General features: G+C 31.6%; 4 protein-coding genes across 4 annotated transcripts in view; 3 read left to right on the top strand and 1 right to left on the bottom strand.

Annotated features, from left to right (window-relative positions):
* LOC125851848 (serine/threonine-protein kinase STY13-like) overlaps positions 1 to 23,861 on the top strand; it is a 145,918-nt gene that overhangs the window by 102,068 nt on the left and 19,989 nt on the right. The window lies entirely within an intron of this gene.
* Positions 1,017 to 4,360, top strand: LOC125851844 (vicilin Car i 2.0101-like). Its single transcript, XM_049531583.1, has 7 exons — positions 1,017 to 1,295; positions 1,859 to 2,242; positions 2,313 to 2,488; positions 2,689 to 2,769; positions 2,858 to 3,124; positions 3,216 to 3,540; positions 3,907 to 4,360. Exons 1-7 carry the CDS (start codon positions 1,043 to 1,045, stop codon positions 4,113 to 4,115), a joined length of 1,695 nt encoding a protein of 564 aa, XP_049387540.1. The 5' UTR covers positions 1,017 to 1,042; the 3' UTR covers positions 4,116 to 4,360.
* LOC125851849 (vicilin Car i 2.0101-like) lies at positions 5,381 to 8,546 on the top strand. The gene is made up of 6 exons (XM_049531593.1): positions 5,381 to 5,690; positions 6,250 to 6,425; positions 6,541 to 6,621; positions 7,274 to 7,531; positions 7,933 to 8,203; positions 8,362 to 8,546. Exons 1-6 carry the CDS (start codon positions 5,381 to 5,383, stop codon positions 8,544 to 8,546), a joined length of 1,281 nt encoding a protein of 426 aa, XP_049387550.1.
* Positions 10,933 to 13,573, bottom strand: LOC125851889 (uncharacterized). The gene is made up of 3 exons (XM_049531637.1): positions 11,742 to 13,573; positions 11,261 to 11,640; positions 10,933 to 11,042 (listed from the first exon to the last, which is right to left on the bottom strand). The coding sequence occupies exons 1-3, from the start codon at positions 13,571 to 13,573 to the stop codon at positions 10,933 to 10,935; spliced, it is 2,322 nt and encodes a 773-aa protein (XP_049387594.1).

Below are 23,861 nucleotides of genomic sequence, written 5' to 3'. Positions count from 1 at the left end.
TTTAAAAATAGATTAAAAAAATAATAAGTTCACAATATATAATTCAAATTTGTCTATTACTCATTTAAAAGTTGGATAATTTGGAAGAAGAAAAATTAGAATTAGGCAGCTATTTCAATTCTCCACATACACCCTGCAATCATCAAAATTGAATCAATACTTATCAACTCGCCGCATATTTCTACAGCACAGCGCCAGCTAATAATCTTATTATAACATGATCAATTCTTTGCCCATTGTTAATTCTCCGAACACCCTTATTCACGTGACACGTATATAATCGGAGGCAGAGAGGTTATTTTCGAAAGATGATCTTTGCGTACAAATAAAAAAATATAGCGGGTCATACGAAAGCAGTGCAAAATCTATCATAAGAAAGAAAATAGCATATATATAAGTAAAATGATACACAAAGTGATCAAATAACATATTTTGGACACTTTTAACACAACAAGTTGTTATTATAGCTCAATAGCTGAACACCTTTCGTGAAATTTTTTGGCTTTGCCACAGTGCACTGGGATTAAGAGATACCCCTTCGTCGGAAAATTACTTTATAATAGCGGGTCTGTCCTAACCCTGGTCTCATTTTTTAAACTAAATCAATTAGTACAACAACAAACACCAACCACCTTAATCAAAATAACACTATATTACCTACTAACCTTCTATTCTAATACATGTCCTCCACTCCTTTCGATCTAAATACTACCCTAATTCGCATATATTATTTCTACAATAACTATTTTTTTTAAAGAAGCTATAATCAAACAAAAGATTATTTAACTCCAATAAAATTTATAAGTATCATTTAGAATATTTCATACACTAAAATTTGTAACTCCACGTCATCAAGCCAGCTAATATAGCTAAGCCTTATCTTCTCACACTTCCACTTCACTCCACTTACCTCTCCACGTTTACTCTTCACTTCCAACACTTGTCAATTTGCATGCATGCATGCACTATTTCTTCCACTATAAATTCCCCCTCACTAAATCAACATTTCCTCATCACTACTACTACAACTTTTTCACTCACTATGGCAATTTTCACAAAACCAAAGCTTTTATTTTTCTTCTTGATCCTCTCTTTGGTCCTTGTATCTCAATGCTATGATCAAAACCCTAGGGGTGATCAAGACCCTCAGGAGAAACTCAGAGAGTGCCAACAACGTTGTGAGAGGCAACAACCAGGCCAACAGAAACAGTTGTGTAAACAACGTTGTGAACAGCAGTATAAGAAAGAGCAACAACAACAACAACATGAAAGGGAGACTGGTGAAGATGATCTAGGTAATGTTAGTTATAGTGCCTTTTTTTGTTTTAATTTATCTTAGTCTTATTTTTTTTTTTAAAAATATTTTAATGTATCTGTATATATATTTTTTTAAAAAAACGTTTTCTTCGACGAATGATTTTTTTTTAGTAGTTATGTTGTCTCTTTGTTCTTTTTTAGTTGTTATGGTGTGCCCTTCTTTGAAAAATATTATAAATTGCAACCTTTTTTCAATCAATATAATGAAAAATGTATAAAGAACTTTTATTTAATATTTTAGAATTAAATTTTAGCCGGTAAAAAGTTATATGAAAAATATTATAAATTACAATTTTTTTCTTATCAACATAATGAAAAAAATACATTTTTATAATTACTGATTCCTCAATTTCAAAATTTCCTTCTGTCTTGAAACTTAAGTCTCTTTCAAAACAAGGACCCTTCTATTTTTGGCGTAACACTTTAATTTCGACTTACTATGTTACATCTTTTAAGTCCATAAAAGGACGATGTGATACATTTGACATCACTTAAATTTAGAATTAGAAAATTAAAGTCTTTATTTTTAATTTCGTAACAGGCAATCGTGGACCTGAAAAGAGATACAGAAAATTCCAAGAGTGCCAACGTAGGTGCCAGATTGAACAACAGGGCCAACAACTGCAAGAGTGTCAACAACGTTGTCAACAAGAGTACCAAAGAGAGAAAGGACAACAAGTTGAAACTAACCCAGAGTGGGAACAACAAGAAAAATCGAATAATCCTTATTTATTCGAGTCTCAAAGGTTCAGGTCTCGATACAGAGCTAGTCATGGTGATTTCCGTATCCTCGAGAAATTCAATCAAAGATCTCAACTTCTTAAAGGAATCGAAAAATACCGTGTCTCTGTCCTCGAATTGGAGCCTCAGTCTTTCGTGTTGCCTCATCACTGTGATGGTGAAGCCATATATGTTGTTGTTAAAGGTAATTTAGTCATGTTCATTTTCATAATGTTCTTAAGTGAAATGTTTATCTAAATTTCAACTTTTTACAGGACAAGGAATAATTAGTATAGCGGAACAAGATAACAAAAACTCCTTCAACTTGCAGAAGGGGGATGTAATCAGGGTGTTTGCTGGTTCAAATGTCTACATGCTCAACAAAGATAACAACGAAAAGTTGTTTGTTTACGTGCTCGCCAAGTCCGTCAATGCCCCTGGAAATTTGCAGGTAACGAATATTCTCTTTGAATCATAATATTACAACTAGTAGTAGTTGATTTGTTTCCATTTTACGCTCGTCTCAATTTTGAGACGAGTAGTACATCGAAGGGTAAAGTCTGCGTACACTTTATTCTATTCTTCATATGATGTTGTTGTTGGTAGAAGTTATCGATCGGATACTAAAATGTCTTTTTATCTTGAATTCAGCAATACTTTAGCGCCGGAGGTCAAAATCCGGAGACCTTCTACAAAGCATTCAGCAGCGATATCCTGGAGAGTGCTTTCAATGTGAGCTTCCTTTTAATTAATTATTATTACATTGGGTCTTTTTTTTTTATATACATATATATTTAGTGTTCTTAATTGTTTTGATTAGAACCCAAGGGACAAGTTAGAGAGGCTATTTGGACAACGCAAGGAGGGGATAATAATCAAAGCTAGTGAAGAGCAAATTAGAGCTATAAGCGAACACGCCTCACGCTCCACTCAGCAAACTAAAGGTAGAACACAAGGACCTTTCAATTTGCTGAAGGAACGCCCATTATTCGAAAGCAAATTTGGACAGTTCTTTGAAGCATGTCCCGAAAGATTTGAGCAGTTGAGGGACTTGGATGCTGCTGTTGGTTTCATGAACATTAACCAAGTAAGCCTCGCCTCTTTGATAGCTCAAGCCTTTTTGCAAAATTTATATTGTTGGTGTATATAAGTTGAAAAACTCGGAAATGTTATTGTAGGGTGGAATGGTGCTACCATACTACAACACAAAATCTACAAAGTTGGTTATGGTTGTAGAAGGAAACGCTCGGTTTGAAATGGCATGTCCTCATCTTGGTAGACAAGGCCAAAGCCCATGGTCTCGTGGACAAGGAAGAGAGCAAGAACAAGAACAAGAAGAAGGAGAAGTCCGTTACCAGGAAATCCGCGGTAATCTAAACGTTGGTGATGTTTTGGTAATCCCAGCAGACCATCCGATCACCTTTGTAGCAACCGGAAACTCAAATGTGAGGATAGTTGGTTTTGGAGTCGATGCTGAGAACAGCAAAAAGAACTTCCTTGCAGGTATACTCCCTAGTTTCCTTTCTTCTTGATTATTCCCTCCGTTTAAAGTAATCACGTATTTAGAAACTACAGAAAAAGTCTGATATACCTCTCAATTTTGTCATATAAAACTGATATAATATATCCTTCTATAATATCCTTCGTTATAGAAGTGACTCACATATATCCTACTAGTTCCTTGTGTTGCAAGACAATTCCTAGTATTGTTCATTCGTTAGTAAATTTTTTTTTTTTTAGATGACCTGATAGTGTGAATTTCCTCTAAGGTAAACAAAACATATGGAGAAACATAGACAGGGAGGTTTCGAACTGTCGTTCGTTAGTAAATTTTTTTGGATGACCTGATAGTGTGAATTTCCTCTTAAGGTAAACAAAGCATATGGAGAAACGTAGACAGGGAAGCGAAAGAACTGTCCTTCAGCATGCCCGGAAGGGAGGTAGAAGAGATATTGCAGAAGCAAGACCAGTCCTACTTCGTGGCAGGACCGGAGCATCACCAGCAGAGAGAGAGGGGTGAAGAAGGAAGGAGGGGACAAGATCAATATTTGTCTTCAATTTTGGACTTTGTTTTCTAAATAAAATGTATGTTAATGGAAGAAATGCACAATGAAGATATGCATTTGTGCCAAGTGAAGAGAGCTTTGTGAGTAAATAAGAAGAGGCTCCTAGTTTAAAGAGAAGTATGTACTCCTACTAATGTAACTCCTTAAAATAAATGTGGTCTAGGAGTTGTAGAGGGTTTTTGGACTCTTGTAGTATGTATGTTGTCGTGTGCAATGTAACTTTTGCATCATAAATAAAACTCCTTGCTCTGTTAACTCTTGTATTCCTCCTTTTTTGGTTGAGTAGTGATAATTCCAATTTATAATTTTAAAATTTGCTCTTTCATCGACTTAAATCAATCATCTTGAAAGTTTAAATGTGAGTGATGAATTCTTGTTTTTTTTTTTTTTTGGCGATTCGAATTCATGATTTTAAAAGTAAAGGTGAATGATTGTTACTGAGCAATTTTTCTGATTGTTTCAACTTCTTTTGCTTTTTTGGTGAATGTGAATGATGAATTCCTTTCTTTTTTTTTTGTAGTGATTTGAATTCACGATTTGATTTTAAAAGTGGAGGTGAATAATGTTTACTAGTACTCTTTACATATGCCACTTTTTTGCCCGGGTCTCTTACAATTAGATTGATACTAATATTTGATTTTTATTTTTTTTTTGTAGATTTTAAACTTCTTAGTTTGCATCTAGTGAAGTTCTCTTAATTGAGAGCAATTAGAACTATCAACTATATAATATATATATATATATATATATATCATGTTAAAACTTTACATAAAACTCCAAAAGCCAAATTCCATCTTGAGTCATCATGTGATACAAAGAATAAAACGAAGAGGATAGCAATCGGCAAAAGCATCGGTACTTAGCTTACATACCCTCCTCATATTTCCACATGATTTTGTGTAAAGTTGTTAACATGTTTAGCCTTGTCCTTTACAAAGTTTTCGAATAACAGATAAATTAATATCTTAATGATTTTCTAACTATGTATACAAATCGATAGTACACTTCAAAATCGAATTGAACCCACCAGATAAATTTGTCCTTTTTACCATACTCCATGTGACATTCATGTGCAGGCAGCTATTGTTATCACACTTGCACTTTCATTAGTGTTCTCAATTCAACACTTGTCAACTTGCATGCAAACTTTCAAACTGACCATCTTCAAATTCCCTCATTTAAATTTCCCACGCAAAATCAAAATAATTCTCTTCAATCCCCATCAAAAATAGAGAAATAAAGTTTCCATCACAAGTTCAAATAGTTATATTTTAACTATGGCAATTTTCACTAAATTACCAAAGCTTTTATTTGTCTTCTTCTTGTTGTTGATCCTCATCTCTATGTTTATTGCTTGTCAATGTGAATGTGATCATGAAAAAGAGAACAATAATCCTTACTTATTTGAATCACATATGTTTAAATCTCGATTCGAATCAAAATATGGTGAATTTCGAGTCCTCGATAAATTCATTCAACTTCTTCGAGGAATCGAAAATTACAGAGTTGGAGTACTTGAATTTGAACCTCTTTCTTTCATGCTTCCTCATCACTTTGATGCTCAACTCTTACTTCTTATTGTTAGAGGTACGTCCATTTTCTTTGTTTTCATTTATGTGATATTGTTTGAATGATCAATACGAAATTTAACATTACAACTTTTTGTTTAGAAATAAAAATTTTTAAAGCTTGTTACAGACTTTGTATGGAATAATTTTTTTAAACTTTTGATGCATAAACATGCCTTCAACGGACATATATGTCCTCCAACTTTGGATGTGCACAAGTAAATACTTAAATTTGTATAAAATTGAATAAGTAGACACATATGACATAAAACACATAGGACACACATAAGACACAAAATTGCCATGTATGACACCAAATAAGACGAATATGTCTATTTGTTCAATTTTATACAAGTTTAAGTGCTTACTTGCAACATACTCAAAGTTGAAGGGCATAGTCACATAGATGTCAGCTGAAACCAAGTTAATATCATATTTATGTGATTATAAAAACTTAAATGAAAAGTATACATTAAATTGTTTTCAAATTTAGAAGCCTCTTTTGTAGATGGGCTAAAAGAGAAATCATGTCATATAAATCGAAACAGAAAGAGTCATTTTTTTCCTGGTTCTTATAGGGAGAGGAAGTGTAAGTATAGCAGAAGAAGATGAGAAGAACTCCTTCAACTTGGAGCATGGAGATGTAATCAGTGTTTCTGCAGGTTCAACAATCTACTTCACCAACACAGATAACAAAGAAAAGTTCTCGGTTTACGTGCTAGCCAAGGCCGTTAATGTTCCTGGCCAGTTTCAGGTAATCATAGGCGTATTCAGAATTTGAATTTTATGGATTATATTTTTAAAATGTTTTTAGAATTAACTCATTATATTTTTAAAGTTACGAGTTCATATCCATCATATTTATTCAGGAATTCTTTAGTGCTGGAAGTGAAAATCAAGAAACCTTCTACAGAGCATTCAGCAACGATATCCTGGAGACTGCTTTCAATGTGAACTTCGTTAGACATAAGCATTGAAAACACTTCTGAATTTGGTGTGAATTATTAGTTTCACTCTTGAACTATTGATAGTCACTACATCAAAAATGATCATTAGCGGTAATTAAGTCTTAATTGCCGCTAAATATGTATTTTTAGCGGCAATTAACATTCTTTGTATATGTTCCTAAAGCCTTTAGCGACATTGGTTCTAATGACACTTAACTAATGCCGATAAAGACTTTAGCACTCTTTATTAATGTCAATATTTATTACCGCTAAAAGTTGTTTTTGTTGTAGTGAATCTTAAAAACACAGGTCTATTTGACTAACTGAAGTTAAATACATCCCGATCTGCCACATGGCATATCAAGTGTTCTCAAATTCTTGTAGGAGATCGAGCTGAGACTCATAATAAAAGGTCGAGAGAAGTATTGAAACACCCCTAAACTTGACAAGAATTTAGGAGTGTATTTCACTCATATGGCAAGATCAAGTGTGTATTTAAGTTCAGTTAGTTGAATAGACTGATGTTTTTAAGACCGTCAATAATTCGGAAACAAAACGAATAATTTACGTCAAGTTTAAGATAGATATCTTCAATATGTTTCTCTCCTTTTTATGTTGGTTAAAATGCTCACTTTTTCTTTATTATTTTCATTAGACTCCAAGGAACAGGTTAGAGAGGCTATTTGGACAACAAAAACAGGGGATAATAATCAAAGCCAGTGAAGAGAAAATTCGAGCTATTAGCCAACCCGGCTCGCGCTCCATTAGAGGTGAAACGCGAGGTCCTTTCAATGTATTGAACCAACGCCCATTAATTGGTAATAGATTTGGACAATACTTTGAAGCAGCCCCAGAGAGATTCGAACACTTGAGGGATTTGGATGTTGCTGTTGGTATCATGAACATCAACCAAGTAAGCCACTTAATTTGGCCCCGATCACCTCTGTTTCAATTTACGTGACATAGTTTGGTCTTAAACAAGTCATATAACATTTGTGTGGCTCATTTATGTGGCTACGATTAGTGTAGCTCTAAAAGCTTCTCATTCAGGTAAAACTCATAGGTTTAACTTTCAAATATAGGAATGTGTTAATACATTTCAAAACGAACTAATAACAAAATGATGTCACATAAACTGAAGCAAATTGAACACTAAAAAAAAACCAAAATCTTGATATATCTTGATTGTTATGGTTTTGACATTTAAAATAGAAACTTAAATGGAGCTATGTGCATGGTACGTAAGGATTTATATAGCTGAACCTAACTTCTTTGTAATGACGGGGATAATAGTACTATACATTAATTTTTCAGGGTGGAATGATATTACCAGTCTACAATACAAGGACTACATGGTTGGTAATGGTTGCACAAGGGAATGGGCGGTTCGAAATGGTTAGTAGCCAAAGCCAGGAGAGACGAGGCCATAACTACCAAAAGGCGGTCCGAGGTTGTCTATCAGTTGGTGATTTTTTTGTAATTCCGGCAGGACATCCTATAACAGTTATAGCCAACGGCGACTCTAATCTTAGTATGGTTGGTTTTGGAATCAATGGTCATAACAACATGTTAAACTTCCTTGCAGGTATGTTACTAGTTTCCTCGTTTGTTCACCGAAGTCACTAAACTATTTTTTGTAACACAAAGTCAATCAACTTTGTCCTAGTATCACGTAAAAGGGAATTACAAATATTTATGTATACTGTCAGTACGTAGAAATTAAACTATCAATTGTTTTATAAGGTCAAGAAAGCATATGGAGAAATGTAAACAAAGAAGCAAAAGAATTGTCATTCAATATGCCTGCAAGGGAGGTTGAAGAAATATTACAGAATCAAGATGAGTCATATTTTGTGGCAGCACCAAAGGAAGAAGGAACAAAAAGGGGACAACAATATGAGTCTTCAATTTTGGACTTAGTTTTCTAAGTTGTGTCATATGCTATGTGAAGAGTACCACTGGTACCTAAAATAATGTTTGTGTCTTCTGTGTGGGTGTGGCTGTAATGTAATGTAACTTCTGTAACATAAATAAACTTCACTCTGTTTGGGTGATTGTTACTTATTGTTCTATAATGTATCGTACTGTATTGTGTTGTGTTGTATTATATTGTAATGTTTTAATGAATATAGTATTTGAATAGATTGTATCTTTTTGTGTCATTACATAATGTCACAACATAACAACTTGAAGAATAAACCTTCGAGAAAAGTAGGGTACGGGGTTGACACTACAATAAAGACACCTTTTAGCGGCAATAAATGTACACATTAACAAAGAGTGTTAAAACATTTACCGGTATTAGTTAATTGCCATTTGAATTCAATGTCGCTAAAGGCTTTAGGGACATATACAAAGAGTATTAATTGCCGCTAAAAACATATATTTAGTGGCAATTAAGCTATTGTCGTTAATTAATTACAGCTAAAGATAATTTTTAATGCAGTGTAACTACTATAAAAATGTGAGATGAAGAATAAAATAAGATTATTAAATACTTCCTCCTTTCCATATTAGTCCATCCGTTTATTTTTACTTGTCGCTGTTTGACTTGACACACCTATTAAGAAAATAATTATTGATATATGTATTTTACCAAACTATCCTTATTAAATGATGTTTAATATTAAGTCTTGGAAAATGTTTTGGAGAATAAGTATTTAATGTTGAAGGTAAAACATGAATTTTTTTTATAATTGTCTTTTCTTGATACGTCAAGAATGACAAGTAAAAATGAACGGATGCAGTAACTTAATTTGTGAGGTAATGACACCTATTAAGAAAAACATTTAAGGACATAATTTTAAACCATATTTTTCACTATTGACCTTTGTGAAATAACTTTGTAAATAATGCAATTTACTTCTAAAAAATATAAAACTTCATTAAAGAAAATGACAAATATGAAAAAACGGAAGTTGGTTGGAACAAAATTTCTATAAAAAGAAAGGCGGGTATTCATAATACTTTTGGGTCGAGAGGAGGCAAATGCTTGCAAAATGGATACAATGTTTGCTCCGATTGAAGCTTCTCTTTTCTGCTCTTAAGATTAGTCTCTTAATTATTGGTACCTTTTAATTTTAATTCTTATAATATATGACTAAGTCCCTTTGAATTAGTTTATTTTTAGGTGTTTTTAACTTTTAAACACTTTTAAAATTTTGAAGATGTTTAGAAAGGTTAAAAAGTGTTTTTAAACGCTCAATTTTGAGTTAAAAGAGTTTTAAAATAAGCCAAAGCTAAAAATAGAGTATCATCTACTTATGACTTTTAACTTTTGACTTATAAATTACTTTTTATCCAAATAGACGCTAAAAACATGTAATCTTCAATTAATTAAATATACAATTTTAATTCCTTTGCTTGTGAATATTCGCAAATTTGCCATAATTATTAATCATTTCAAGCTTAATTATTTATGTGTTATGTCAAGCATGTAATATATATTACTCCATATTTGACGGTAATATACATATTTCTACAAGTGCATAATTCTTTTATAAAAGAACTAATTAAACACACAATTGAAGGTTAAATTATACTTAATCAAATATCAGATGGACCAAAATTATAACATACCTACAAATTAGGGGAAAATGGCATAATCTCTATAAAAAAAAAGGTTGCTCATTTTCTACAGAGATTAAAAAACTTCAACCAAAAACAAGGGACTAATTGATGTTCACTTGTTTATATTATAGTCAATTTTCATTAATGCTAATTGTAAAACTTAACACAAAAGTCAAATTGGAAAAGCAACATTAATGACAATATATCCCCTATTATTCATACTATACTAATACTAGTATATTGGGCGTTAGTTTGACACCAATCAATAAACAACAAATTTTACTTATGCTTGCAAATCAATAATATAACATAAAAATAATTTTTAAAAAAAAATCAAAGCCAGTTATCTCATTCATATTATTCCGTTCTTGAAATATCTTATTAAGAATGAAAAATATCAACATCACAACTCCAATCTTCCTCATTCTCCTTTATCTTTTTTCAGGTAATTCATTTCTTTTCATTTTTCTAAAACAAAAAGGTGCATTGAGTTAATCCCACAACGCAAAGGTGGATCTACATTTTGCATACATATGTATTATTTTCAACTCGAACTATTCTCTCTATGTATGTATACATGTTAATTTTTTTTTAGATATCCTTGTATCGGAATTCAAATTTTGATAAGAACTCAAGTTATCAACAATTACACCATCAATCTATTTTAATTTGTAATAAGTTCGATTCTTGAATCTGATTGAGTACTTTTTTTGAAATTACATCCTTAATGATTAGGGACGTTTATTAATTTGAGATTGGTGCAGGAAAGGCGTATGGATGTGGAGTAGAAGTAATAACAGGGGGTTGTCCACAGAGGCGTATCCAGGATCTCAAGAACATGGGGGCACCATTATCTTCAAAATATACAATTAATTCAATTATATAAATTTTACAGTGAGAACAAGTTGACGAGCAAGTAGGTAGTAGCAATATTTATATAGTAATATATTAGCAAAAAACATATTCACTTACAATTGTCCTCGACGAGTTTTCATATTTTGAAAACGGTCAGTAATGGCGTCATTACTTACATTTTTAAATATACTACGCTCTATATAGCAAACTAAACAACCATTCAAAAGATCTTCATCCATCATATTACGCAAATCATTCTTTATATACTTCATTGATGAGAATGCTCTTTCCACGGTTGCGGTAGCAACATGAATAATCAAAGTTAGCTTCACAAGTATATACACAAGTGACCAAGTTTGATCTAGTTTTGTCTCTATCATCACTTTTGCAAGATCCTTGATTCCCTTCAAGTTGAGAAACTTGCTATCACACTTTTGAGCATAGACAATAAAATCATCAAGTTGAAAATTGAGTTCCCGAATCTCTTTATCACCAAACTCACTTGGGTAGTACTCGGCTAGTTTCATTATCTTATCCTTGTGAAAATTAGCAAATGAATCAACCGGACTCAAACTAGTCATACCGAGGAGCAAGTCACTAGTCACCACATCAAAACATTATTGAGTTTTTGAAGTGTCAAATCAATGACGGCATAAAATACTTCCACACGAAAGTGATGCAAATATCAAATATTGTACCTCTTATGCTTCGACTTCCCATTAGAGTAGTCTTCATTCATTTTGGGAATTGAAATTCCATGTTTACCACAAAATAAGCTAACCTCATCCATCATAGAGTCCCATTCATCCTCTCTCATCATTTGCAATCGTTTCTTTGAAAGGTCAAGCAATCCCATAGCATTAACGATATCTTGATCTTTCTTTTGTAAAACTTTAATCAACTCATTCGTCAATAGCAACACCTTAAACATCAAGTGCAACATAAAGACAAATTCAAATTCATGAATCTTGCTCAAAATATTTTTCGCCGCAAATCTATCAAGATGATATGGACAATCACGTTTCATATCCTTAATCACATTAACAATTGAAGAAAAAAGAATCAGGAAATTGTCCAAGGTTTTAAAATGAGACCCCCAATGAGTATCACCCGGTCGTTGGAGGCCACGTTCTTGATTCAAACCTTGCCCTGTATGAACTTCTCCAAATTTAAGCAACTCTTCCAACTTATCTTCTTGATGTTGTCGAAGTGAATCTCTGCGTTTAAATGAAGCTCCAATAGTATTCAAAATATTAGTGAGAACATAAAAAAAATTATCCACATCCGAATTCTTTTTGGAAAGACCTACAAGTGCCAATTGCAATTGGTGAGCAAAACAGTGAATAGAATATGCAGATGACGTATCTTGTAAAATCAAAGACTTGAGACCATTTATTTCCCCTTGCATATTACTAGCCCCATCATAACCTTGACCACGTATTTTGGATGTACATAATGAGTGATCCAAAAGCAAAGAATAAATTGCCTTTTTTAATGATTGAGAAGATGTATCATTTACGTGGACAATACCCAAGAATCGCTCTATCACCATTCCACTTTTGTTGACATATCTCAAAATTAGAGCCATTTGCTCCTTATGAGAAACATCCTTTGATTCATCAACTAATATTCCAAAATAATCACCGTCCAAGTCTTCAATGATAGCCTTAGTTGTTTCTTTAGCACAAGCCTCCACAATATCTTTTTGAATTGTCGGACAAATCATCATATCATTTTGTGGAGCATTACCTAATATTACTCTTCCCACATCAAAACTTCTATCCCCATACCATTTCAAAAGTTCAAGAAAAGCACCCTTATATTCGGAACCTTCACTTTCATCATGCCCACGAAATGGAAATCCCGATGTCAAGAGAAATCTTGCTACATCAATTGAGGCATTTAAACGCATCCGATAATCACTTCTTGCCTTTTCACTTTGCTTGTCAAAAGAAGATTGGATCGATTGTCGTTGGTTTTTCAAATCTTGCATCCTATTGAAACATTTATGATGGATACTATTTACCTTACCAACATGTTTTTTGAATCTTTCTAAAGCTTTGTTCCAACACCTAAAACCATCTCTTGTAAATGAATCTCCGGCATTTCCACGACTTTCAAGTTCATTCTTGAACAAATAACAACACAAACAAAATGCCGCATCTGCTTTAATGCTATATTCCAACCATTGAGATCTTCTCTTAAACCAAGTTGGTCGAAATTGACGCATTTTTTCTCCAAACTTAGTTTTAGGGAAGATATGATCAACAGGCTGACATGGCTTTTTTTGAATGTAATACCTCCTTACCGCATCTCGAATATTAGGACCATAAGATGAAATAGGCATTCGATCTTTGGGATCTGCTTCAAGAGATTTAAAATCAAGCATATTATCCATATTTGAAAGTGGAAAAGAATTTGTATGTCTTTGAACTTCCGGAGCAACTTGTGAACTCACAAATGGTTGATTAGAGCTAGAACTTGGTTGGCCATCTTTTGGCTTTGGTAACTTGATGAGAAACTTATCCATTTGTGATTTGATGAATTGATTGTAAGAATTATTTTACCTACAAAATTAAATATTCACCCTTCTATTCAATCTTATAAAAACAAAATAATTTTTAAAAAATATTAGCACAAATAACAAGTTTACTAATAAAAGAATCACAATTTTTAGATAACTATTTAGAAATCAAGAAATTCTTATAAATTTAAATATTCAAGCAATCAAATAATGGAACCACTTCATAAATCAAGAAAAACATATAGATAACTATTTAGAAATCAAGAAATTCTTATAAATTTAAATATTCAAGCAATCAAATAATGGAACCACTTCATAAATCAAGAAAAACATATAGATAACTATTTAGAAATCAAGAAATTCTTATAAATTTAAATATTCAAGCAATCAAATAATGGAACCACTTCATAAATCAAGAAAAACATATAGATAACTATTTAGAAATCAAGAAATTCTTATAAATTTAAATATTCAAGCAATCAAATAATGGAACCACTTCATAAATCAAGAAAAACATATAGATAACTATTTAGAAATCAAGAAATTCTTATAAATTTAAATATTCAAGCAATCAAATAATGGAACCACTTCATAAATCAAGAAAAACATATAGATAACTATTTAGAAATCAAGAAATTCTTATAAATTTAAATATTCAAGCAATCAAATAATGGAACCACTTCATAAATCAAGAAAAACATATAAAACAAATGAAGTACATTAATAAATAATTTTTTTTTTAGATAACATACCTTGTTACTTGTTCTCAAATCTCACTTCTACTTCACCATGAACAACAAAGTGGAAATATGGAATGAAGCCAAAAGAATAACAATATGATGTTTTTACTCCTTTTTACCTTTTAGTTTAGGGCTTTGAAAAGTCAAAAGAAAAAGTAAAAAAAAAATATTAAGAAAAACGTCTAAATAAAGAAGGAAAGGAGAAAAAGAAAGTAAAAAATATAATTTGACTTTGTTGACACTTCTAGCTTAAGGTCTAGACATAGCTAATGCAACCTAAAAATATGGGTAATTGAACCTCTATTTTTTTATAAATTATTAAAAAGATCTATGAAAAGTGACACATTTTATTATATTAATTAAAAATTAAAAATGTTAATGTGGATAGAAAAATTTGAACCACAAATCTATAAGTTATGCACCCCCTATTTGTACTTACTTATCAATATACTAGAGTATTCTTTTTAACCTTGGGTTCACCAATACAAATTTAAAAAGATAATTAGAAAAATAGTAGTATTATATAGGGGTTAGGAAGGGGAGGATGGGTGCATGTGAACCCCCTCCCCTTCATGTGCATACGCCTCTGGTTGTCCAGACGCAATGGCATGCTATGAAACATGTAGGCCATGTTAGCGAAATATTGGAGCAGTGATCACAGAGTGTTTAAGGCCTGACCATTCTATTGGCGTACCATACTGGCGTTGCCGATGCGAAATGAGTAATGGTGCACCTTGTCCACCCCGTGGTGAACCTCATTGCCCAAAAGATCCTCCCTCTGCACACAACTGAGCGTCAACATGTGTGCTTCATGAGTGGAAGAAAAAATAATATACTTTATTATATATGTGTTTTGAAATATTTGGATGTATCTATAAAATAAATATATAATGACCAGTTTCGTTATGTGATTCCTCCCTTGAACAAAATCCAATTATTTGTAGTTTTTTTAGTAGGTGCATAGGGTGTTTGGACAGTATTTTGGTTAAAATTGTTTCTTTTTGGGTGGGTGTGGGGATGTTAAGCAAGTTGTAGTCGGAAAAAGGAGTATTTGAAAGAAATAAGAATAATTAGTAATAGGATTTTAGATTTTTCATCAAAGAAATTCATAGAAATAAAAATGTGAACACATGAAGAAGCCAAGAAAACCATACATTTAGGGCAGAAAACTTAGTCTGCCCTCTCTCTATGAAGTTCCTCTCCTTTTATAGATTTAAGGAGGGACTTATTACAAAATTTACAAAATTTTTATTTCAGGGACTTCCCTAAAATATTTCATAATTATCTTCTAGTCCTTAGCTTTACTTGATTGCTAGGGCCGAAGATTCCTTGTGATAAGATAATGGACGCTCCATTGTCTTCTTTTGAATAATTGGCCGACATGATGTGACCCTTCTTTTGTCTTTGAGGAAAAGAAAAGGATTCCTTTTCTTTAATGCTTCATGACGTAAGTGCTTACATCATCCTTTTTGTCTTCATCTTTTATGCTACATCAAGCATGGTCATGATCTAGCATTTTACATGCTAGTTTCCATGTTTCTTCGGTGGCTCCAAGCCTGTGAAGTTCTATGTCCAGTATTCTCTCCTTGAGTTCTTTGGACTTAGTTTTACCTTTAGTAATCAAGACCCAATCACTGTCTTGATCGAGTACTTTACAATCTTCTTTGTAAAATCTGGTTAGAATAACGTATAGGGCTTTTATTCCCAATGCTCTTCTAGTTTGGATCCATTTTTTATTAAGGTGTGAAAGTTTTTATTGGTATCTAAAATCTGTGTCCATTATTTTAGATCTGTAAAACCTATATGGTATATAGATAGAGATAGTCTTGTAACAATTTTACAAGTACTAAAAAATTTAGATGAAAATCTAAAAAGAAAAATAGTTAAAATAATAACTATGAAAAATAAAAAAGACGAAGAAAGATATAATAGTATAAATTATAATTTGTTTGATACTTCTGATTGCTATTTTTCAGAATAAAATGAGTTTAAAAGAAATCTCAGAATTAATAAAAGATCTCATAGAAAGTAATAAACAGTTAACCTTACGGTTAAAAATGATAGAAGTAGAAATTACTTATATTAAAGAAAATCTTCCAGGAAGAATTACAAAAATAATAGAAAAAACAGAAAAATTTGACCAAAAGGTAAGCCAAAAATATGTTAATGAACTTTTGTCAAAAAAACAAGCAAGTGGAAGCACTTATCAAAAAGGAAGCATGGATGAAATTTTAATCCATAAATTTCTTGAAAAACAAAAACTAAAAGAAAAAGATCTATATGATCTAGAAACAACAACTCTAGAAGGTAATCCTAAAGAAAATAATACAGAATCAAAAGAACAAAAAGATGAATGAACTTGATGAATTAGTTTATTCAATGGAAGATTTAAGTCTTTCAGAAGAACTAAAAATATTCATGAATAAAGGGGAAACAGGAGGACCCCAAGGAAAATTTGAAGCATCTATTTCAATGAAACAAGAACGGCAAGAGCCAGAAAAGGATGAAAGAAATTTTGCAAATAAAGCAAAAAAGGAAAATGATTTTTCCAAACATTTTTATTATTATAATAATAAAGCAAAATTCATGCAAATAGACTCCCAACAGGAGATATAGGAGCTCAATTTCTAGATCTCGAATGTAAAAGAGATCCAGAAGACAGCTTAGACCTTTGGTCTCAAAATATGCTTCTATACTTCCTATTAGGAAAAGGAAATTATACAGATGAAGAAAAATATATCATCATGATAAATACTTTTATCGGAAAAGTAAATGACTGGTTTTCAAGATTAACTGAAGATGCGGAAAAAATAATTAAACAAGATACTTTAGAAGGATTAAAAAATTCTGTACAAGAAGGTATAACGAATTTAAAACAATATATTGCAAATGAATTCTTTGGTGGACAATGAAATATAAAAGAAAACAAAGAAGCCATCAGAACTATTGCTAAAGAGCAATTAGAAAAACTACAAATTTGTAAAATGAGTTATATTCAAGAATACACATGTGAATTCGAAGAATATTACTACAAGATATTTGATAGCGGTAAAGATATGTTACCCTATCTGGAAAAATACTACCAAAAATTACCAGGCTTCTGGGCAAAATACTTCAGAGAAGAATATGAAAAAGAAGATAAAAAAGGAAATACTCTAGGACAGAGAATAAGTTTCCTTAAAAATAGACTTGGTCAACTTTGTATGTCTCATAACATCCAAAGAAAAGCTAAAAGAATAAATACTCAAATTTATTGTAATGATACCAAAGCATCTATCCAATGAGGATGTGATGATAATGATAAACCTTACAAAAAAAGGAAACAACTCAAAAAGGGGTTAATAAAAAGAAAAAACTTCTCAAAACAGAAGTATGTACCAAGAAAAAGATACTATAAAAAGAAAAAAGAATTTCCAAAAACCAAACCAACAGATAAAGAAATAAAAGAAAGAAATGATTCTGTTCAAATCTTAGAAACAGAAGAAGATCATCGAGGTTACGCCTTAAAAGCAACCTTTGATGGAGAAACATTTAAAAGAATCCAAGGATTAAAACTAAATCTTAAGGTAGAAGATAATCTACTAAGCAGAATGCAAAAAATGTTTGCAAGAGATAAAATCTCTTATCATGAATATCAAGAAATAGAAATTACCCAAACAACAGGAAAACATAAACTAAACCTGTTAACAAAACCCATGATAGATCAAATTCTTAGGAAAATTCCTGAAAGAAAAAGAAAGAAAATGAATTATGTTCATTTAGGAGGAATCCAAATACTAGTCAAATCGACTTTTAAAGAAGGAATCAATTGTCCAATAGTAATAAACGTATCAGATGAAAGATTTATAAATGCAAGGGAAGGAAACCTTGGTATAGTGGAGGGAAACCTAGCCTATACAAAACTCCTATTCACATACTATCCAAAGTATTGTATATCACTCAAAGATGCTGATTTTAATGACGCATTAAGTTTACATTTTCAGATCAAAAGAAATGATCTATTTAAACCAGGAAATCATATAATGAGTATATATTACCAAGCATTATACACAGTTACAAATTCAAACTATGGTAAGGTGTATAAAAATAAAGGAATGATCGAGATAGATCAAGAATGTGCAGGAATTGCAAGAATAGTTGAAGCAGAAATTCAACAAGCACAAATTCCAGATGAATATGAAATTCGATTTGGAAAAACACAAGAAATAGGAAGTACTAGTAACCCTAGACTTTCAATAGAATACGGAAGGAATTCAATTAGAAAAAGTATATCTAATAGATATTCTTTAAAAATTGAAACTCCAAATATAACAAAAATAAAAGGAAGAATTTTCAACGGAACAGAATGGAAATATCAAGAAATCTTGATACAAACAGGAGCAACAGCTAACCATGTAAAAGGAATCCTAATAGATGGAATACCTGTTTACGTAGGTGAGCATTATACCTACCAAACCTTTGAAGGTAATAACTTTAGTTGTAAAAATATGGTAGATTTACCAATACAACTAGACACCATAAGAATAACAGTCCCTTGTTATATTACTAATCATGAAAGTGATCAAGAATTAATTTTAGGAAATTTATTCCTAAATAAATTAGAAGATTATAGCATTGGAAAAAATGGAATAGAAATGCTATATAAAGGTGAAACTTGTTTCATACCAAAAATATAAATGCCAAAAGAAACAATTTTCAAAGTATCTGTTTTCATAGAAATAACATTCTATGATACAAAATTAACAACATGTTGTCAAATAGACAATGGATCAAAAATTGTTTCTATAAATAAATTATTTGCTTATGATAAACTGGAAACAGATTTATTATTAGGAAATGATTTTCTACAACAATTTCAGGATTATCATCAAACGTCGTATATGATAAGCCTTAAAACTCCTTGTGGACATTTTATAAAAGTCCCGCGAAAACAAAATCCATATACTCTGGAAAGAGATAATGGAAATTTCAAAAGAAAGTACTTAGAGAATCTAAGAAAGATAACTTGTAAGTGTCTTAATTTAGAAAAAATTAAAGAAAACTTACAAAAATCTTATGGAGAAAATCCATTAGAAAAATGGAAACAAAATCATGAAAGAGCAATTTTAACTCTAAAAGATCCCAGTATAATCATCAGGGTTAAACCCATGCTATATAATGAAGAAGATAAAATTGAATTTAAAGTTCAAATTAAAGAATTACTCAACTTAAAATTAATAAGAATGAGTAAAAGTCCTCATAGTAGCCCAGCATTTATGGTAAGAAACCATGCTGAAATAAAAAGAGGAAAAGCTCGTATGGTGATAAATTATAAAGAGCTTAATAAAAATTGTTTATTTGATGGATATTTTATCCCAAATAAAAATAATCTGATAAACCTTGCAAAAGGAAAAACATATTTTTCAAAATTCGACTGTAAAAGTGGATTTTAGCAGATAAAATTAGCGGAAAACTCAATTCAGTTGACTGCTTTCAGTACTCCTAACGGACATTATGAGTGGTTAGTCATGCCTTTTGGGTTAAAAAATGCACCACAAATATTCCAAAGGAAGATGGACAAAACCTTTTCAGAAAAAGAATTTTTAATTGTCTATATAGATGATATTCTAATATGTTCAAAAACATATGAAGAACATTTAAAACATCTGAAAGAATTTTCAGAGATTTGTTTAAAAAATGGGATTGTGTTAAGCCAGAAAAAAGCTGACATCAATAAAAATGAAATAAAATTCTTAGGAATGATTATTTCAAAAAATGGAATTGAACTCCAATCATATATCTCAAAAAAGATAATAGAGTTTCCTGATAAATTAACAACAAAACAAGAAATTCAAAAATTTCTGGGTTGTTTAAACTATGCAGGAGAATTCATTCCGGATTTAGCAAAAAAACGGAATATTCTACAAAAATTAATCAGAAAGTCCAATAGACTTGGTTGGACCGAAGAACACACTCAATGTATAAAAAGCTTAAAAGAAGAATGCGCAAAGTTACCAAAACTCAGATTACCAGAATATGATGATAATCTAGTTTTACAAACAGATGCATCTGATTATCATTGGGGAGCATTATTGCAAACCGATTTAAATGAAATTTGCAGGTACACAAGTGGTACATTTAATGATGCCGAAACAAGATATTCGACAAACGAAAAAGAATTACTAGCCATTGTTAGAGGGATTAGAAAATTTTTTGCTTTCCTTTTACCAAAATCATTTATTATTAGAACTGATAATACGCAAGTTTCAGGGCTAATATTTAATAAGCTACCTTCAGAACCGCAATACAGAAGGTTGCACAGGTGATTTCATCTCTAGAAACGTCCAATATGGGCAGTCATACAAAAATCCTGATGAACAGGATATATGAAGGAATAAAGAAAGTGGATGAGTCCATTGATGAAAAAAGCCAAAAGCTTTTTAAAATAAGAGACGAGCTTTCAAGGCTGTCCGAACAATCGCGGATATTACAATCCGAAATAAATTAGCTAAGTACCGCTCAGGCTGAAAACATGAGAGAATTTTTACTCTTATGTGAGCATCTGGACTCACGTCCAATACAGAATTCAAATATGAAAGGGAATATTAATCCCAACAAAGTGGCAGGAGATGTCCCACTAGCACCTAGTGCCAAAAACATCTCGATGGTAAGCAAGGATATGCCAATTTCTGAATCGAAAGATAAGGAAAAAAGCCTAGCAAATGAAGCCTCAGGCTCATCAACAGCGAAAGCTGAAAAAATTACATCTGGGAAACCAGAGAGTAAAACTAACCAAGTTCCATCAGGAACAAAAGTTTTTTCTTCTTTTCAGGTTGGAAAGCACCATCCAAAAGAAGAAGAATATCTTGCATTTACAAGATATATATATAATCTTCCGGAGGAAAGCGAAGAAACATACGGTGTTTTAGGGACAACTAGTTTGTTTCCTAGAATATCAATTTTTCCTAATGGAATACCGAGCTTTACAGCTCAACTATTTGAGTTTGGGTATCTAGATCGAGTATACACAAGACCAGATCTAAAGGAATTGTCCCAACTTCCATCAAAATTGTTCGAGTCAATTAAAAACTTTGCTCAGGGCAATGGAGTTTACTGCAGATTCTACATCATATCTATGGAATGTCAGGATTTGCAAGCATACTACCCTACTCTCAATTATATTTCAGTTGAGAAAATTAAAGACTTTAATGTTAAGGCCACAGGAGTTGATAAAAAACTTTCACACCTTAATAAAAAATGGATCCAAACTAGAAGAGCATTGGGAATAAAAGCCCTATACGCTATTCTAACCAGATTTTACAAAGAAGATTGTAAAGTACTCGATCAAGACAGTGATTGGGTCTTGATTACTAAAGGTAAAACTAAGTCCAAAGAACTCAAGGAGAGAATACTGGACATAGAACTTCACAGGCTTGGAGCCACCGAAGAAACATGGAAACTAGCATGTAAAATGCTAGATCATGACCATGCTTGATGTAGCATAAAAGATGAAGACAAAAAGGATGATGTAAGCACTTACGTCATGAAGCATTAAAGAAAAGGAATCATTTTCTTTTCCTCAAAGACAAAAGAAGGGTCACATCATGTCGGCCAATTATTCAAAAGAAGACAATGGAGTGTCCATTATCTTATCACAAGGAATCTTCGGCCCCAGCAATCAAGTAAAGCTAAGGACTAGAAGATAATTATGAAATATTTTAGGGAAGTCCCTGAAATAAAAATTTTGTAAATTTTGTAATAAGTCCCTCCTTAAATCTATAAAAGGAGAGGAACTTCATAGAGAGAGGGCAGACTAAGTTTTCTGAGAAAATACCCATCTTAGAAAAATATTAGGTACCTTCAAGTATGAAGTTGTGTGAGTGTGAGTAGTACTTCTCCCGCCAGGGAAAAGTATTTTTCTTATTATGTTGTAAGTATAGTAGAGTGTGTTGGTATTTTATGTAAAAACTATAATATGAAATAAACAGTTGGTTTTTATACCCCTCTTCTTATAACTCCATAAATAGTCTTAAGTGAAGGTTGCGATCTTCAGCCTTAAGGAGGAACAATAGTGAAGTAACCAAAGACTGAGGTCGTTAGGGTGAAAAATTGTTCATGGCCTGAAGGGAGAACTTCTAAGGAGGTGATAGGACTATTCATCGAAGAAAGAGAAGGAAGGTATACACGCACACTTTTATTCATATTGTAAGTTTTACATAAATACTAGATGCATATACTTTACTTAGACATAAAGAAAAATACTTAGTACCTATAGGGAATCAAAATAATATTGAAAATCTCATGATTAACATTACATGCTATTTGTATATCATGATAGATAAATATTTTACATCATGCTAAGTGCATAATGAAGAATATTCAACAGCCTTTGCATAGTATAAGAAAAAGAGCATGGAAGCATAAAAGAGCTTTGTTTCACATGAATAATGCAATCAAAGAAATGGAATTAGTATATGAACATGCTAGTCATCCATATGAAACTTTAGTATTCTCTATAAGAGAAATGAAAGCATATAGAGCTCAAGAGTATTTTGAATATCAAAATGCCTTATCTATCTTAAAAAATTATAGAATATTTACTGCTTAAGGGCAATATATATATATATATATATATATATATATATATATATATATATATATAATAGTTTTGACCTTATATATAATGTAATTTTCAGCAAAAAGAATTTGAATGAATAACCCGCTTCCGCCATCCTAACTTCATACATGATTGATATAATTATCTTATGATTATACAATTTATGATTATATAATTTTTGTTACGTCATTAGCAGCTAAAAAATCTCTAACAATAAATATACAAATTTGCTTATCAATGGGTTTTATCTTCTCGACCTATACAATTTTAGACAAATAAACATGAGAAAGTTTTATGTATAAAATATTAGAACACCTAGCAAACAAAGAAATCAAAAGAAATACCACTATCTACCCTACAATGGTAGTAGGACACACATTAGCGAAGACGATAAGTTCCTAATTAAGAGAATGAATACATATAACAATTTAGGACCGTTGATATTTAAATTCTGAGTGAAATTTGTTGTGAAGCTTAACTAAAGTAAATTCACATTTAAATAAGAGGAAAATTACAATTAGATACATAAATCGTGTGTTCAGAAAATCAAAACGTTATTGAGTTAAAGCAAAGATGATAAGATTGTTTGGCCAAAGAGTGTATTATTGGAGCGGACAATATTACCTTTGGCAATTAGGATTGTGACAAAAGTAAATTTATGAAAAGAAATGAAAAATCAAATTATGGATAACTTATAGAAAACTCACTAGTTAGGAGCTAATTATTTAAATTTATGTTAGCTTGCAATATTACGAATATCATATTTTGGTCTTTGGATACACATATCTGACACGTCCAGATACATCTAGATACATGTATATCAAAAACATGATGTCAAAATTATGTGTAATTTATTCTAGATATCAATTGGATTCGCATGCATTTGACTCTCTCCCCTCTATCTTATCTCGCTCACCACTCTAATCTCTCGCTTGCCTCTCTCCTATCTCGTTCGCCA

Source organism: Solanum stenotomum, unplaced genomic scaffold, assembly GCF_019186545.1.
Source record: "Solanum stenotomum isolate F172 unplaced genomic scaffold, ASM1918654v1 scaffold30406, whole genome shotgun sequence".
Classification (NCBI taxonomy): domain Eukaryota; kingdom Viridiplantae; phylum Streptophyta; class Magnoliopsida; order Solanales; family Solanaceae; genus Solanum; species Solanum stenotomum.
The sequence above is the reverse complement of the archived record's forward strand: the minus strand, read 5'-3'. Positions and strand labels throughout refer to the sequence as shown.

Coding starts and splice junctions, on each gene's coding strand:
- LOC125851889 (XM_049531637.1), bottom strand. CDS start 13,573: ATGGATAAGTTTCTCATCAAGTTACCAAAGCCAAAAGATGGCCAACCA. Junction 11,641..11,741: donor GGGAAGTCGAAGCATAAGAG/GTACAATATTTG, acceptor TGTGGTGACTAG/TGACTTGCTCCTCGGTATGA. Junction 11,043..11,260: donor GGATGAAGATCTTTTGAATG/GTTGTTTAGTTT, acceptor TATATTTTGAAG/ATAATGGTGCCCCCATGTTC.
- LOC125851844 (XM_049531583.1), top strand. CDS start 1,043: ATGGCAATTTTCACAAAACCAAAGCTTTTATTTTTCTTCTTGATCCTC. Junction 1,296..1,858: donor GACTGGTGAAGATGATCTAG/GTAATGTTAGTT, acceptor ATTTCGTAACAG/GCAATCGTGGACCTGAAAAG. Junction 2,243..2,312: donor CATATATGTTGTTGTTAAAG/GTAATTTAGTCA, acceptor AACTTTTTACAG/GACAAGGAATAATTAGTATA.
- LOC125851849 (XM_049531593.1), top strand. CDS start 5,381: ATGGCAATTTTCACTAAATTACCAAAGCTTTTATTTGTCTTCTTCTTG. Junction 6,426..6,540: donor ATGTTCCTGGCCAGTTTCAG/GTAATCATAGGC, acceptor ATATTTATTCAG/GAATTCTTTAGTGCTGGAAG. Junction 6,622..7,273: donor TCCTGGAGACTGCTTTCAAT/GTGAACTTCGTT, acceptor TATTTTCATTAG/ACTCCAAGGAACAGGTTAGA.